This window comes from Myotis lucifugus, unplaced genomic scaffold (genome assembly GCF_000147115.1).
Source record: "Myotis lucifugus unplaced genomic scaffold, Myoluc2.0 scaffold_7, whole genome shotgun sequence".
NCBI classification, from domain to species: Eukaryota; Metazoa; Chordata; class Mammalia; order Chiroptera; family Vespertilionidae; genus Myotis; species Myotis lucifugus.
In genome coordinates, this window is record NW_005871055.1 from 18,988,578 (window position 1) to 19,003,041 (window position 14,464).

Genomic DNA, 14,464 nt, shown 5'->3' on the forward strand with positions numbered 1-14,464 from the left:
AGTGTTTCACATGTAATAGGTATCAATGCCATGAGACTATCTCTTCAGTCCCTCTCATATTAAATCATATCACCAGTAAATATCTGTGTAGGAACTATCACTATAGCTTCATTTTTTTTTTTTTTTGGTAATCTGTTATTCTGTGAAAATTGTCTATGGAATTCCAGCTCTACAACAACACAAAAAAATGTTAGCAGAAGCAAATCTATAAAAAATAAAAAAATATCCAAGTCAATAAGATTCCTAGGCTGTATCAACACAATGATTGAAAAAAGAAACAATTTAGAGAAACAATTTCAATAAATTAGTCAAAATGATTATTGGGGTATTGCATTACTGCAGTTTCAGTTAATTCTATTTCTGAACTATTTAAATGTCCTAAGTTTACACTTTCAAAACACTTAGCCAAACATTTACATACAGAAATAGATTTTTATTTCTTTTAAAACATACGGAATTTCCATCGGGAAAATTACAATATCAAATTACTTTGGAATTGTAATTAATATTAATGATATTAATTTCTTTATTAATCTTTCAAAATATTTCATATAAGGGAGTATTACTAATTTCTGACTTTTAAAATCTGAGTCACATTTATTTTAATAAATGCCTGAAATGCTTTCTTCAAAACCTTAGGGCCAGTTGTGCCTGTAATTCAGATATTTGGGGATTTAAGACAGGTAATAAGTACCTATATGTATATTTCATAGCATCTTCAGGGGGGTCTGGGATAGCTTGTTAATCAAACACAATGATTTGTTTCCAGTAATACATAGAGATATTCACACTAAGTGGGATAAAGATTTTAATAGCATCACATTAGGTGAAATTTTGCTGATAATTGGGTTTGCAATAACAAAAAAGCTTTTTTCAGAGCTTTTTTGGGTTTTGGAATATAAAATATCATAGATATAAATCTAAAATAATTTCCCCTCCAGGTTTAAAAATCTATAGATGTATTTGTATGTGTTTTCTCTCTCTAACACACATACACACCCACACACATGCCTTGGAATGAGTCAATAGTTTCATTGGAAGACAGCGAAGCTCATATTATTATACATTGTCTATGATTGATTTGACCTTACAATAGCAGGGTTGAATAGCTATGATAGAGACTATGGCCATCCAAAGCTAAAATATTTTATTTGTCTGTGACTTTACAGAAAATGTTTGCTGACTCGATATATATGATATATCCTGAGACTTCAGTATTGTGCCTATTCTAAAGACAGTAAAATTTTCATAACTTAGTTTTTAGTGAAATAAAGTAAATCAATGAATGAATGGATTTACTGTCTTTATAGGATTTTTAGGGAATTTTTTCAGTTAAAATTTAGAATCTAAATATAAAAATAAACTATAATGGTTTAATTATGCTTAAAAAGGCTTTTCTTAGTAACTGAACTTAACGTTATTTTAGATATTTTAGTTGCTTTAAGGTAATATTGCCACTGTTTGCATTTATAATGCATTTTTAAATTAAAGTAAAATCTCTAAAAGAACGTAAGACCAATCTAAAATTGTTGAGTCGAAAGAGTAGTTAGTTATACTACATATCTATAAATTTTAGCAATAATAAAAATTTTAGCCATTGTTATTTTAAATGATGTTTAATATTGTGTGTGTTTTTTTGGGGGGGGGTCTGGTTTTTGGTTTTAAATTAGAAAGCCAAATTAATTACTTGGTTTGCTAATTTTAAGTTTTAAGTTCAGATGTCTTAAAAAATTATACTGAAACTAAGTTTTTATAGATAGGAGCATATCACAATGATGAAATAGGAAAATAAATTGCATGTTCCAGATTTGAAAAGTAAAAGAATAGTAAAAAACAAGAAATTGTTAGTATGCTTATAGAGATATGTAAATATTGAAGAAGTCTTAAAAGATATACATTTATAGTTTTGCATTGTATCTTAGAATGCTTCATGACACAATGTGAAAAATACATAGAACAGAGAATTTCAAACCAATTATCAGCTATACTTCACTGAGACTAAAGCAAATGAAGCATAGTGAGCATGCAAAATTCCTTTCAATGTCTATGTTTTTTTTTCATTATTTATTACTAAAATGAAACTATTTCAGTGCCATTAGTCTCCACTAATTTGGAGATTTAAAAATTTAAATCATTAGGAAATTATTTAAAAACTTAATAGTCCAGGAAAGACTTGATTTTTAAAATTCAAATAATCAGACTTGTCATGTCTATTTGATGGAAAATAAAGTAATGTATTTTACTATGAGGAGAAATAGAAAAACTAGATCTTAAAACTGTACTGGTACAATGACTATTTTTAATATACATACCAGTGAGACTAATAAAAATGTCACAATTATATTTTTTTCAATACCGTGTTATCTATGTGACTTATTTCTATCTGGTTTGTCAGAGATACCGAAAGAATAAATAAGTGATTCCCAAAGTGGGCGCTACCGCCCCCTGGTGGGCGCTGCAGCGATCCAGGGGGGGGGTGATGGCCACAGGTGCATTTGTTTTAACTTTTTTTGTATTACCTTTCTATTCTGAGTTCAATAAATAGTTTCATAATTTCAAACTTCAATGTTTCTAATTTACACCTTTCTTTACTATATTTTATGAAAAAGGTAGAAACATTAATACATATATCTTTCTGTTTAATTGCTATTAAAATTTAAAGAAAATTAATTTCCAGGGGGCACTGAGTAATATTTTTTCTGGAAAGGGGGCGGTAGGCCAAATAAGTTTGGGAACCACTGGAATAAATCATCATATGTAAGAAGAAGGCGGCCAGCAGGACAGCAGTGAGGAAGAGAGTGTGAGTGAGTGGGAGCAAAAGGGGAGTGTGTGGATGTGGTGTGTGTGTGTGTGTGTGTGTGTGTGTGTGTGTGTGTGTGAGCAGATCATTCAGGACTTTCAGGGGCTGATGGACTGGGCTCTCTTAGACAGGGAGCCCCTGCTACCACTGCAAGCATTTGTGAGGAGGCCAGCGCTGCCACAGAAACCACACCATCTTGAATGGATTTAAAAACCAAGTCACATCTACACAATGGAATACTACGCTGCTGTAAAAAAAAAAGAAGGAATTCCTACCATTTGCAACAGCATGGGTGGAACTGGAGAGCATTGTGCTAAGTGAAATAAGCCAGTCAGAGAAAGATAAATGTCACATGATCTCACTCATTTGTGGAGTATAATGAACAACATAAACTGATGAACAAAAATAGACTCAGAGACAGAGAAGCATTGAATAGACCAGTGATGGCGAACCTTTTGAGCTCGGCGTGTCAGCATTTTGAAAAACCCCAACTTAACTCTGGTGCCGTGTCACATATAGAAATTTTTTGATCTTTGCAACCATAGTAAAACAAAGATTTGTATTTCTGATATTTATTTTATATATTTAAATGCCATTTAACAAAGAAAAATCAACCCAAAAAATGAGTTCGCGTGTCATAGGTTCGCCATCACTGGAATAGACAATTAAACTTCAGAGGGAAGGCAGAGGAGGGGGTTGGGGGTAAGAGATTAGGCAAAGGACTTGTATATATGCATATAAGCATAACCAATAGACACAGTCAGTAGCGGGGTGAGGGCATGTGCTGGGGGCTGGGGTGGCCAGGGAGAGGTCAATGGAGGGAAAAGGAGACATGTAATACTTGAAAGAATTTTTTAAAAGAATAAATCATAATCTCAAAATTAAGTTTTTTTGCCTATCTATATTTCTGATTTTGATCAGATTTAAACTCAGCACTTTCTTTCTGCCAACCTGCTCCTTCATTTGTTTCCTTATCTCAGTTAAAGGTATCATCACTCACACTTCGATTGCTCCTTTACTCTCCTACCCTTTAACCTCATATTCTGTCAAAAATATTTTATTGTCTCAAGGTAAAATGTGTTTCCAATCTGCATTGCCACTACCTTCATCTCAGGCCTTCATTATCTTAATTTGACTTTGCAGTTCATGTTTCTTCTTATACCACTGAGAGAAAGAGATCTTTCCAAATTTGACTAGATTCTATCTACCCTTGTTTGAAATCTTCACTGGTTTTCTGTTGCCAATAGGAAAAAATATGCCAATTATGGCTCTGCTTCTGTCTAGCTTTCTGTCTTCATTTAAGCTCACCCTCTTTCACATCTGCACTCCCCAACATAACATTCCAACTTGATTTTACTAGCTATTTCATGTTTCTTTATACCTCTAACATTTTTCTTTCACCTCAGTTGACTTTCCCTTCTTTCCTTCTTTTATTCAGATAAGCTCAGGATCATCCAATTCAAATGTCACATTCCTTATAAATTCTCCAGAGTTGCTCTTGGCTCTTCTTGTTCTTCTAACACTTTGTACTCTCTCTGTACCTCCTAGGATTGTATATAATGATTTTGTTCATATAATCTGGCCCACTTTCCTTACTTCTTTTTATACTTAGTACTTGGCATGGTTTCTATCCCAATAGACATGTTCAATAAATGATTTTTGAATCACTTGGGCTCTTCCTCAAAAGAAAATACTTATTTTCCTCAAAAAGCTTATATTTTTAATTTATCAACTACAGTATTACTCTTTGAATGATGTTTTCTAGATTTATTCATTTAATTGGTTCTTATTGAGAATGCACTCAGAGCACCACCCTAGTCATGGATGTCTACTGGTCTCCTCTTTGGAAGAGGGCCCTTGCTGAAAGATAACTCTGATGCTACTTAAAAGATGAATTCCACCTACGAATATGATTCCTTGCTGTTGCTGTAATGCTTAAAACCTTTCACCTCCCACCTTGAGGAACATCCTGCTAGAGATGGACTTTCTCTACACCATTTTAAAGCTCTTTTATTGATCCTCTACTTCTACAGGTACATAAAGTCAACCTACACATTGACTGAAAAGAGTCTGACAACTTTGTATTAAAAGATGGTCACTGTACCTTTCAATGTTCTTTGTATCAAAGAAAGATAGCTGTGTTCCAAGGTCAAAGTTTAACTTTACACTCATTTTACAACTTAAGTGTTTGTTTTTTTGTTTGTTTGTTTTAATGGTGAGAGAGTGTAGTTCTGAAAGTTAAAGTGACTTCTTAACCCTAGTAAGGGTGAGCCCAAAAGAACTGCCAGTGTTTTGGATAACCATTTACTCAGCTCCGCCCATTTTTTGTTTGTTGCCTGGATCTGCACCACCTCAAATTTGTCTACCTAACTAATCATCTCAAGTACTTGTATGTTAGCCACTCAGTTAGCCAACCTTGTCTTTCAACAAAGTAGTTCATAATATACTCAAAAGCTCATACTACCCAGTTTGTCTTACTATATATGAAATATCTCCAATATATATAGGCCTTTTTCTCTTACATGTTTATTATCTACACTCCAGGTATTCACTTTATACTGGTAACCTGGTACAGTATACAGTATTGAATTAGTAGTTCTAGTCAGAATATTTATGCTGGTGAATGTATATTTGCTGAAGAAAATGTTCTATTAATTGGCCAATACTTCTAGATTCTGCTGTAGAGGCACACATGTACAACTCCTTTGGGGACACTTTTTAATTGAAGGCAGGAAAAGTCATCATGGAATAGTAATGCCAAAACTGAGCCATAAGATCATTTCCCCATTTTATAACTTGCTCTAAAATCTTCCTTTTAACTTTCAAAAAACATTTATAATTTTATTTCTTTCAATCTTTATCTATCTTTGAATTGTAGGCTAGCCCTCCAGTCCCACTTTCAAATACCCCCTAAACTCTAAGTCATCCATCTCCCAAGGAATAAAGCCTTTCAAAAAAATATTTTTTTGCTCTCTGCTCCTTCTGTACTTCTTGCTTATGGTTGTGCTTGTTGTCCCCATGTCTGACCAATATATGCTATTTTTTCCAAGAAAACTGTCAAAATCATCCAAGTTGAAATTAAGCAGTATGACCTTTCTTAGTCACACATTTCCATCCTATTAATGTCAACTAATTTATGTAACCCTACAGCAAACATGATAAGAGCTCCCAAGTTAGACGACTTGAATTCAAGTTCCAGTTCCACCACTTACTGAGTGAAACACCTTGGGCTAGTAACTGAGTCTTTTCATTTTTTATCTATCACATGAGTTAACAATAATTAATTCAGAGTTGTTAAGACAATTGAATGAGATAGTGTATATGGAAGTGATTGTAAATAATAACGCTCAATGTAAATGTTGGGTAATCTAGAAATTGGATTAATGTATAGAACATGTGGAAGGTGTATCAGGGGTCCTCAAACTACGGCCCACGGGCCACATGCAAATACAAATATTGTATTTGTTCCCGTTTTGGTTTTTTTACTTCAAAATAAGATATGTGCAGTGTGCATAGGAATTTGTTCATAGTTTTTTTTTTTAAACTATAGTCCGGCCCTTCAACGGTCTGAGGGACAGTGAACTGGCCCCCTGTTTAAAAAGTTTGAGGACCCCTGGTAGATGATGTCTTGTTCATTATTGTAAATTCCTGAGTGCAAACACTATACTTTGCATATATGAGGAAATATCAAAGAAGTGAATTTGATTATGAAATCCTTGCCAAAGCCAAAAAAGGAAAAACTCAACCTGTTTAAGACACACACTTATAAGATATATGCTTTATCCATTTATAGCCAGCGTTATTTTTAGCATCATTAGGAAATTTGGCTATTTGAGTTTATGACTAAAGTTATACAAAACCATTTTTATAATTACATCTTAAATTTTTAAATACGAATGTGTTTTTTTATTTAGAAAGTATACAAGGACAGAGTGTTATCAGACTGCTTTATTTTCAATATCACTAAAAAAATATTGGTGTTTACCTGTTTTTTTTTAATAATACTTTTGTTAACACTTAGAAATAGTTGCAACCAAAGTGATTATATAAGTCTTCCAAAATTGCCTCTACTGTGTTCTCATTGTCAAGGTTAGTGTTTTGTTTTTCTTTTGAAGAGAATCCATTAATTAATATTGTTTAAAACTAATTAGACAACATATTAGTTTAGTAAAGGTGTGAGTGTCTGTGGAGTTGAAATCACAGTGGCCTTTTTCAAAATACTGAGAGTACTGTTTATAATCTGCAATTTTTCTATCCATTTGTTATAATTTTCTTGGAACAAAGTATTGATTGGGCATTTGTTTATATTTTTCTTATGATAGTACTTGTAAAAATTATGAATGTTTTTGTTACGTGGAGATTTTATTTTGATTGTTCATTTAAAACATTAGTCTGTGAAAAATGAATGTAACTGCATGTTTTTCCTAATTTTTACTTCAAGTTGTTATGTATTTAAAAACTCTTAATGCACATAACATATATGGTGAATGATTCTTTGTATAGCCACTTCAAATAGCCTTGTAGTCTAATCATTCTTTATATAGCCTTACAGTTTAAATCTAAATTCATATGCAGTACATATCTTAATTATGATCTTCTTGCTATGCATAGTCCTTTGGCCTTTTACTTAGTTTTTCTGTGTCAGAATTTCAAATAGTTGAGTAGCCAACAGGTAATAAATGTCCCATTTAGCTTCTTTCTGCTCTAGCTCCTGAGCATGAGAATTGCTGATCAGTTATGCCAATTGTCTCTTAAATGAGCTTCTCACATCTGCCTCTTATTTCATTAGTTAACTGTCTGCCCAAAGATCTGATAAGATGGAATACTAGCACCTTTTTACAGCTTGTTCTATCTGTACAATAAGGGTAGGGTCATCAGCAGAGTGAACACAAAATGGTATTTATCAAGCCCTACAACAAATATACATGCTAGTGTCTAGAAAGCAGTTGAAACTGTTTATTGAAATCACCTTAAGACAGTGATGGCGAACCTATGACACGCGTGTCAGAGGTGACACGCGAACTCATTTTTTTGGTTGATTTTTTCTTTGTTAAATGGCATTTAAATATATAAAATAAATATCAGAAATATAAATCTTTGTTTTACTATGGTTGCAAAGATCAAAAAATTTCTATATGTGACACGGCACCGGAGTTAAGTTAGGGTTTTTCAAAATGCTGACACGCCGAGCTCAAAAGGTTCGCCATCACTGCCTTAAGAAGACAAAAATTACTGGTTTTGCTTCAAGTCTCCATTTAGCCACCACTAATGTAAGACGATGGCATTTCTTACTGTAAAAAGCTTTTAATGATTACATTTGTCCTCATATAAAAAGAAAAATAAACTAACAAGTTAATTTAAAAAAAACAGTGACAAACATAAAAGTATACTGTAAGTTAGCAATTCGTATCATCATTATTAGTATACTCTCAACCAGAGGTTATTACTTCTTGGTTAATCTTCCTCTATGTTGACACTTTTAAAAAGTACCAATCGTGATCTGCTTTGTTACATGTTATACAGCAGTTATCATTATTATTGGAAAAAGTGTGGATGATTAGTTAATGTTTATAGGAATAATATTTTCTTGCCTATGGAATGAGAATAAAAATAGTATATAACAGAGTTTAAATGAAAATTAAATGAGACCATGCACCTAAGGCACTTAACACATAGTGCCCATCACATAGTAAGTGATCAATGAATAGTAGCCATTATTTCGTAAATATTTAATTCCCCCCCCCCCCCATATCTGTTCAGAGACTTTGGAAGCAGAACACTGGAAGATTTTATAAGTGTTGTTTAATATGTTAATTGTGTAAAATTCCATTTCCAATATATTTAAAATCATTTAACAACTGACAACCAATGCAGAATTACCTATTTGCAAATTATTTTAATTTTTCCTTTTGGAAGAAAATTTAGGTAGATCTTCAATGATTATTGTTCTGTGCTTCAATAAAGAATCACATAACAAATGTCATTGTAATGAAAGAAGGTCTAACTCCCTCATCAATTTTGATAACTATTCCCACCTTATTTAAATATAAGAAATGCCTTGACCAAATAAATAACCCAAACATGAAGTCAATTTTTAGTATTTTTTACATCGTGAATACCTGAATATTTAAAAATTAATGCTATAAAATATGTCAATGGTAAAGGTGAGATAAGTGGTGAAGGAAGGAAACTTGAATTGGGGGGTAAACACACAATACAATATACAAATGATGTATTATAGAATTGTATACCTGAAACCTAAGTAATTTTATTAACCAATGTCACCCTAATAAATTCAATAAAGTATATGTTAGTTAATGTGTCCATTTATGTTATTTTAGGAGTTCTAAAGTTAAAACTATATCATGAATTAACTTGGAATGATAATGTGTCTACCATTGTAATTTCATTTTTTTAAACCCTTCTTTATTATAGGCCTTGTTTGTATGAAGTCCAGTACTTCTGTGGTTGAGCTTGTTATGCTGCTTTGTTCTCAGGTACGAAATCTCATTCACTTGATTTTTTTGTATGTCTCTAACAATAGAATGATTATGCATATATATGTATATGTTTATATATTTTAAACTTTCATCTATCATCTCATAGATGAAAAAAGTAATTTATATTGAGATATACTTATATGTAGATGATCTTACCATGTAAATATTGATTTAGTCTCCCTCCCCCTTCTTCTACTCTCTGTAGCTTTCTTATTCTTTCCCACCCTTCCTATCCTGCTATTGTTCCCTATCTTTTTATCTCCATATATATACAAAATTTGTTATTTATCTTTTTATATCCCATCTTTTAAAGATGATACAATAAAATTTATCATTTTATTTTTTATTATTAATTACATGATTTCTTCTCTGTTAGATTCAAGATAATGAAAATTAAGTTGTTGTTGTTTTTTTATGCAATAGCCAAAGTATAAATACAGCTCATCAGTGGGTTGTCTTTGATGTGATACCTTTATCTTTTCTTTTTTTAAGTGGAATTTGTATATTTCAGTGTAAATTCTACAAATCTACTTGTCCTTTTCTTTAGTAATCAAAATTAAAAATAGAATAGTAATTGTTGGATATTTTTTCTTCCTAGCAATTATAATAAAATTAAGCATATATATATATTACATTTTTCTGATAACTAAATTGGGTACCTAATGGTCTTTCTTCTCACCAGCTCTTTCAATTATGTTTGTGATTCTGATTTTTATTTAAGTATACATATTTTGTAATATGAGAATGAGAAAAGAGGTTATTTATGTTTTGTAATAAGTATTATTACATTTATTCCTAGTTTCCTCAACAAAAGTAAAGTACAATTAAACAGTTTCTAGTTACTGACCAGAGGTTTGCCTAAAAGCTGACTCCCAAATAAAAAAACAATATGGCTTCAGTAGATCCTGTAAAACATCAGCAAAAATAAACCAAAAACTTACCGATTGATTTCCAGTCTTCAGGTTTACTTTCTTCAAGAATATGTTCATAGGGAAATCATTAGGTCCATTTCCCCCTTTTCAGCCAGCAAGAATTTTTAAAAGACATTAAAGAAAACAGCATCCCCAGCAGGAGTTCATCTTCAAGGCACTTGAAAATTGTTACCTAATACCCGAGTCCTGAGTTCGAGAGACATTCTGAGAGATCTATCTGGACCTTTTAGGATCTTAATGATGCACATTAAAAAAAAAATGCTTTTATGAAAAAATAGCTTTAAATTCCTTTTTCCTTAGCTCTGGTTTTCACTGCAGTTGAGAGAAATAAAGAGGAGTGTAGCATTAGGGTCTAGTGTCTTTGATGGCCTCATCATCTAATCATAGGTTTAACATTACTCATTTGCTGGCTCCAGGAATTCCTGCCATTAAAGGCCCTAGAGATGAAACTTTGCCTCAGATATTGATTGAAAGGAAGAGTGAGAAATTCAAGCTCTCTATGCTGTGCACTTTCTTTCCGTGTTTCAGCAAAGCAATTATAAGCATGTCTCTCAGTTTGATTTTTAAGGTGATTTTAAAAATAATTCAAAGTGCATTTAAATATTTCAAGTGGTTAATTGATTAAATACACCTCATGGAAGTGACTTAGAAATGTATGTTTGTTTTTTAAAAAAGCTCCAACTGTATTATTTTCTCTTAAGCTCAAATGTTGCTTTTCACAAAATATTTTTAAAGAAGCAGATGAGTAATTTCTCTTTTTACAATTCAGGTGGGAGAAGTTTATATTCTACTTCAAAATTATAAAACCATCAACCATCATTGTAGGTCATTAATTGTTCCATGGATGTATATAAAACCTTGGTTTTAAGGACACAAGAAAATGGATGCCTTAAAAGTTTCTAAAAATAATCTATCATTGTTCTTTACTAGTCAAATGCAACATGATTTATATTCTAGTTTCACCCATTAGCAGGGCATCCCATAGCAGTAGCAGACTTCTGATGAAGAGAAATAAATATAGTTAATGCTGCTGTGGGAGATTGCTTGGCATAGCACTCTCCAAAGCTGGGTTCTCTTCTACAGGCCTTAATGCATCTCTTGAACAATGGAGCTGATCCCTGTAGAATTAGCACAGTTCTGTAGGCTGTGTTTGCGGCAAGGCAGAAGGCAATCCTAAGAAATCTTTTAAGCTGCAGAGTTCTGAGTTGTACTTACATTTTATTTTACAGTCGCCTCTTTTAAGTATTGATATTTCCATGTTATCATGATGAGCAGTTATTACTACTAATAAAATATTTAAAAATATGAATGAATAATATCCTATATAATAAAGAGCTAATATGCTAATTAGACCAAACAGCAGAACGACCGTCTGGACATCCTTCCGGCCAACTGTCTGGACGACCTTCCAGATGAAGCCGGGGCTGCGAGGGCCAGCCAAGGCAGCCGGGGCTGTGAGGGCCAAGGCCCTTGCATGAATTTCATGCACTGGGCCTCTAATATATATATATAGTAGGAATTACAGCTAAGATGTTATCCACACTGTGATTTAATTCTTGGTTAAAATAAACTTTCAATGCTAATGGAATATTCCAGTATATTTATTTGCTTAAAATGTGCTTTACTTTTTTCCAAATTTATAAACCACTGAAGAATAAAATTTTGTTGAGAATGGGTAGCTAAGGGTTGAAAAGGGAAAGGAAAATGTAACATTTCTTGCAGCCTTTTTCTTTTATTTGCTACAACACATTAAATGCTTTTATTTTTTGTGCTTTCCATTTGGGAAATTTCATGTTAACTACTCTGATAATTAAGGATATTAGTTTTCTTTCCTTCTTATCTGAGCTCCTGATTAAACTTACTATTACCAGTGGTTTGTGTGCAAAATATGGTCTGAATTTACATGAGATCACATTACAAGTGTCTGAAGGTACTTGTCAAGAATAATTCAGTTCATGTGGATAGCCTTTTCAGCTCCAAAGGACATGCCATCCAGTCTACCCCCACCCCCACCAGTGGAATTTTTGGTCTCTGTAGAAAACATATTTTATATTTTAAGAAGCTGTTAGCATTGCATTTATTTTTCCAGAAATACCCAAAACATTTTTTACTGTGTTTTGGATACTTTGCTTTTCCATGTAATATTTATGACACAAATTAAATATTAATAATTGACTATTCTTACTCTCTTTTAATTTATATTAAAGTTGTACTTAGCATCTTTGGAAAAAATGATTTTCTGTCATTTGTAAAATAAAAAAATCAAGATAGATATTATTTTGGAAAAAACAGTGTTTAATAATTTAAATATGATGTTTTCTACAGTATATCACTGGTCTAATGCTGTCTTCTCTAAACTTGTTTTAAGTTTTTAAAATCAGGGTTATCCTATATGTGCACCTTATTTTACACTGTGTTCTGATTGTGTTGTGTTCTTTGATGAATAGCAGATTTAGTTTTCAAGTAAACTTTTCTAGGTACTGTAATAGTTTCTAATTATTTCCAGACTTTTTTTAGGAAGTCTCCATCAGAAGTACTCCAAGAAAAATTGAGTGATGTTATCCCATAGGATTTCTTTAAGTTTTCATAAGTAAAGCTTAGCAGATGTCATCAGCATTTTTCTATGCCTTATCTGTCAATAGAAAATGTTTTATAAGTTGAGAAACTTTTATGTAAAAAATAATGTCTCTCAGTATTTAAGTACTTACTGACTTGAAGCACTGATTAAGCAAATGTAGGCTTAATAAATTATTTTTAGTCTCATTAAAAACCCAAACATGGATAAGTGACATAAAGCAGAAGTCAGCCTTGCAAGTCTCCCTAGGATCTGTGTATGAAGTTATTAACATGAATTATTTTGTGGTTTTGTTTGCCTTTCTTCTTTTCTAAATACTTTATATACTTAAAAAAGGATTTTAGTGACTTCACTGATGTGATTAAGGCCATAACCCAGCACTTGAAAATGAACCACAACTGAAGAGCAATCTTCCTTTTTCAAATGATTTGGCCTTTGAACATTTAAATTTTTCATTTTTCTTCAATATGATACAGTTTAGTCAGATCGTATGAAGCAGAAAGTCATACTTTTCATCTAATTATAATAAATCTAACATTGAAGTACAAAGACACAGATAAGATGAATATGATGGTCTATTAAGGACTATTCACTCATGAGTACTCAGCACTGAAAAGATTTTCGGGGTGTATAATAAGAAGATTATGAGTGTAAGAAAACTAGGGATGGACTAGATTATTTTTTAAAGCATCTTTGGAAGTAAATCCTATTTATCATGAAGAAGTTATATCATGTTTAGTTATGTAATTTTGTTACTTTTTTAGCATTATGATGGTTACTAAAGATTTATTAATATATTTTTCTATTTCTTAATGAGTCTAGTGCTCATCTACAAAGTTGCCCATTATGTAGCTCAATTTGAAATCAATAAAGAAAACAACTATGGCATGGTATTTTAAATTGAATGTAATTAAATTCTACCTATGTATGGTTTCAAACGTTGATCCTATAAACCAAGAATAAGATTTTGTGGAAGGTTTTACTGAGATAGTCTAAAGACAGACCCCTTAAAGCTAATAGGCATTCTATCAACATTAGTAGGGAAGGAGGTTCAGTCTTAGGAAACAGTCTGAACAAAGGTCTGGAGATAAGTGAACCTATTATGTGCTCAGACCTGTGACCAGAATCATTTGAGGCACATCCGAAATTAAGTAACCAGATTATATTTATTTAGGCTTGTTTGGTTAGGTGGGGAATTACCCATTTCCAGGCTATGCATGAAACAATACTTTCCTTGAGGGTATCTATACTAATAATAGGGTAATATGCTAATTAGACCGGACTTCTTCCAGACGTCCTCCCAGACAAAGCCACGGTGGTGGGGCCGAGGCAGAGGCAGTTAGAGGCAATCAGGCAGGCAGGCAGAGTGGTTAGGGGTGATCAGGCCAGCAGGGGAGCAGTTAGGGGCATCAGGCAGGCAGGCAGAGGCGGTTAGAGGTGATCAGGCAAGCAAGCAGGTGAGCGGTTAGGAGCCAGCGGTCCTGGATTGTGAGAGGGATGTCCGACTGCCATTTTAGGGGTCCCAGATTGGAGAGAGTGCAGGCCGGGCTGAGGGACCCCACCCCCATCCCATGCACAAATTTTGTGCACCGGGCCTCTAGTTTTTAGTATAAAATATTGTAGTGTATTAGTAGGACAGAATTGAAGTTGATAAGAA

General features: G+C 32.8%; 1 protein-coding gene across 1 annotated transcript in view; it reads left to right on the forward strand.

Moving 5' to 3' along the window:
- NBEA (neurobeachin) overlaps nucleotides 1-14,464 on the forward strand; it is a 928,080-nt gene that overhangs the window by 430,854 nt on the left and 482,762 nt on the right. The window contains exon 34 of the mRNA XM_006083617.3: nucleotides 9,236-9,297. Coding sequence (XP_006083679.1) covers nucleotides 9,236-9,297 — 62 coding nt within the window. The remainder of the gene's footprint in view (nucleotides 1-9,235; nucleotides 9,298-14,464) is intronic.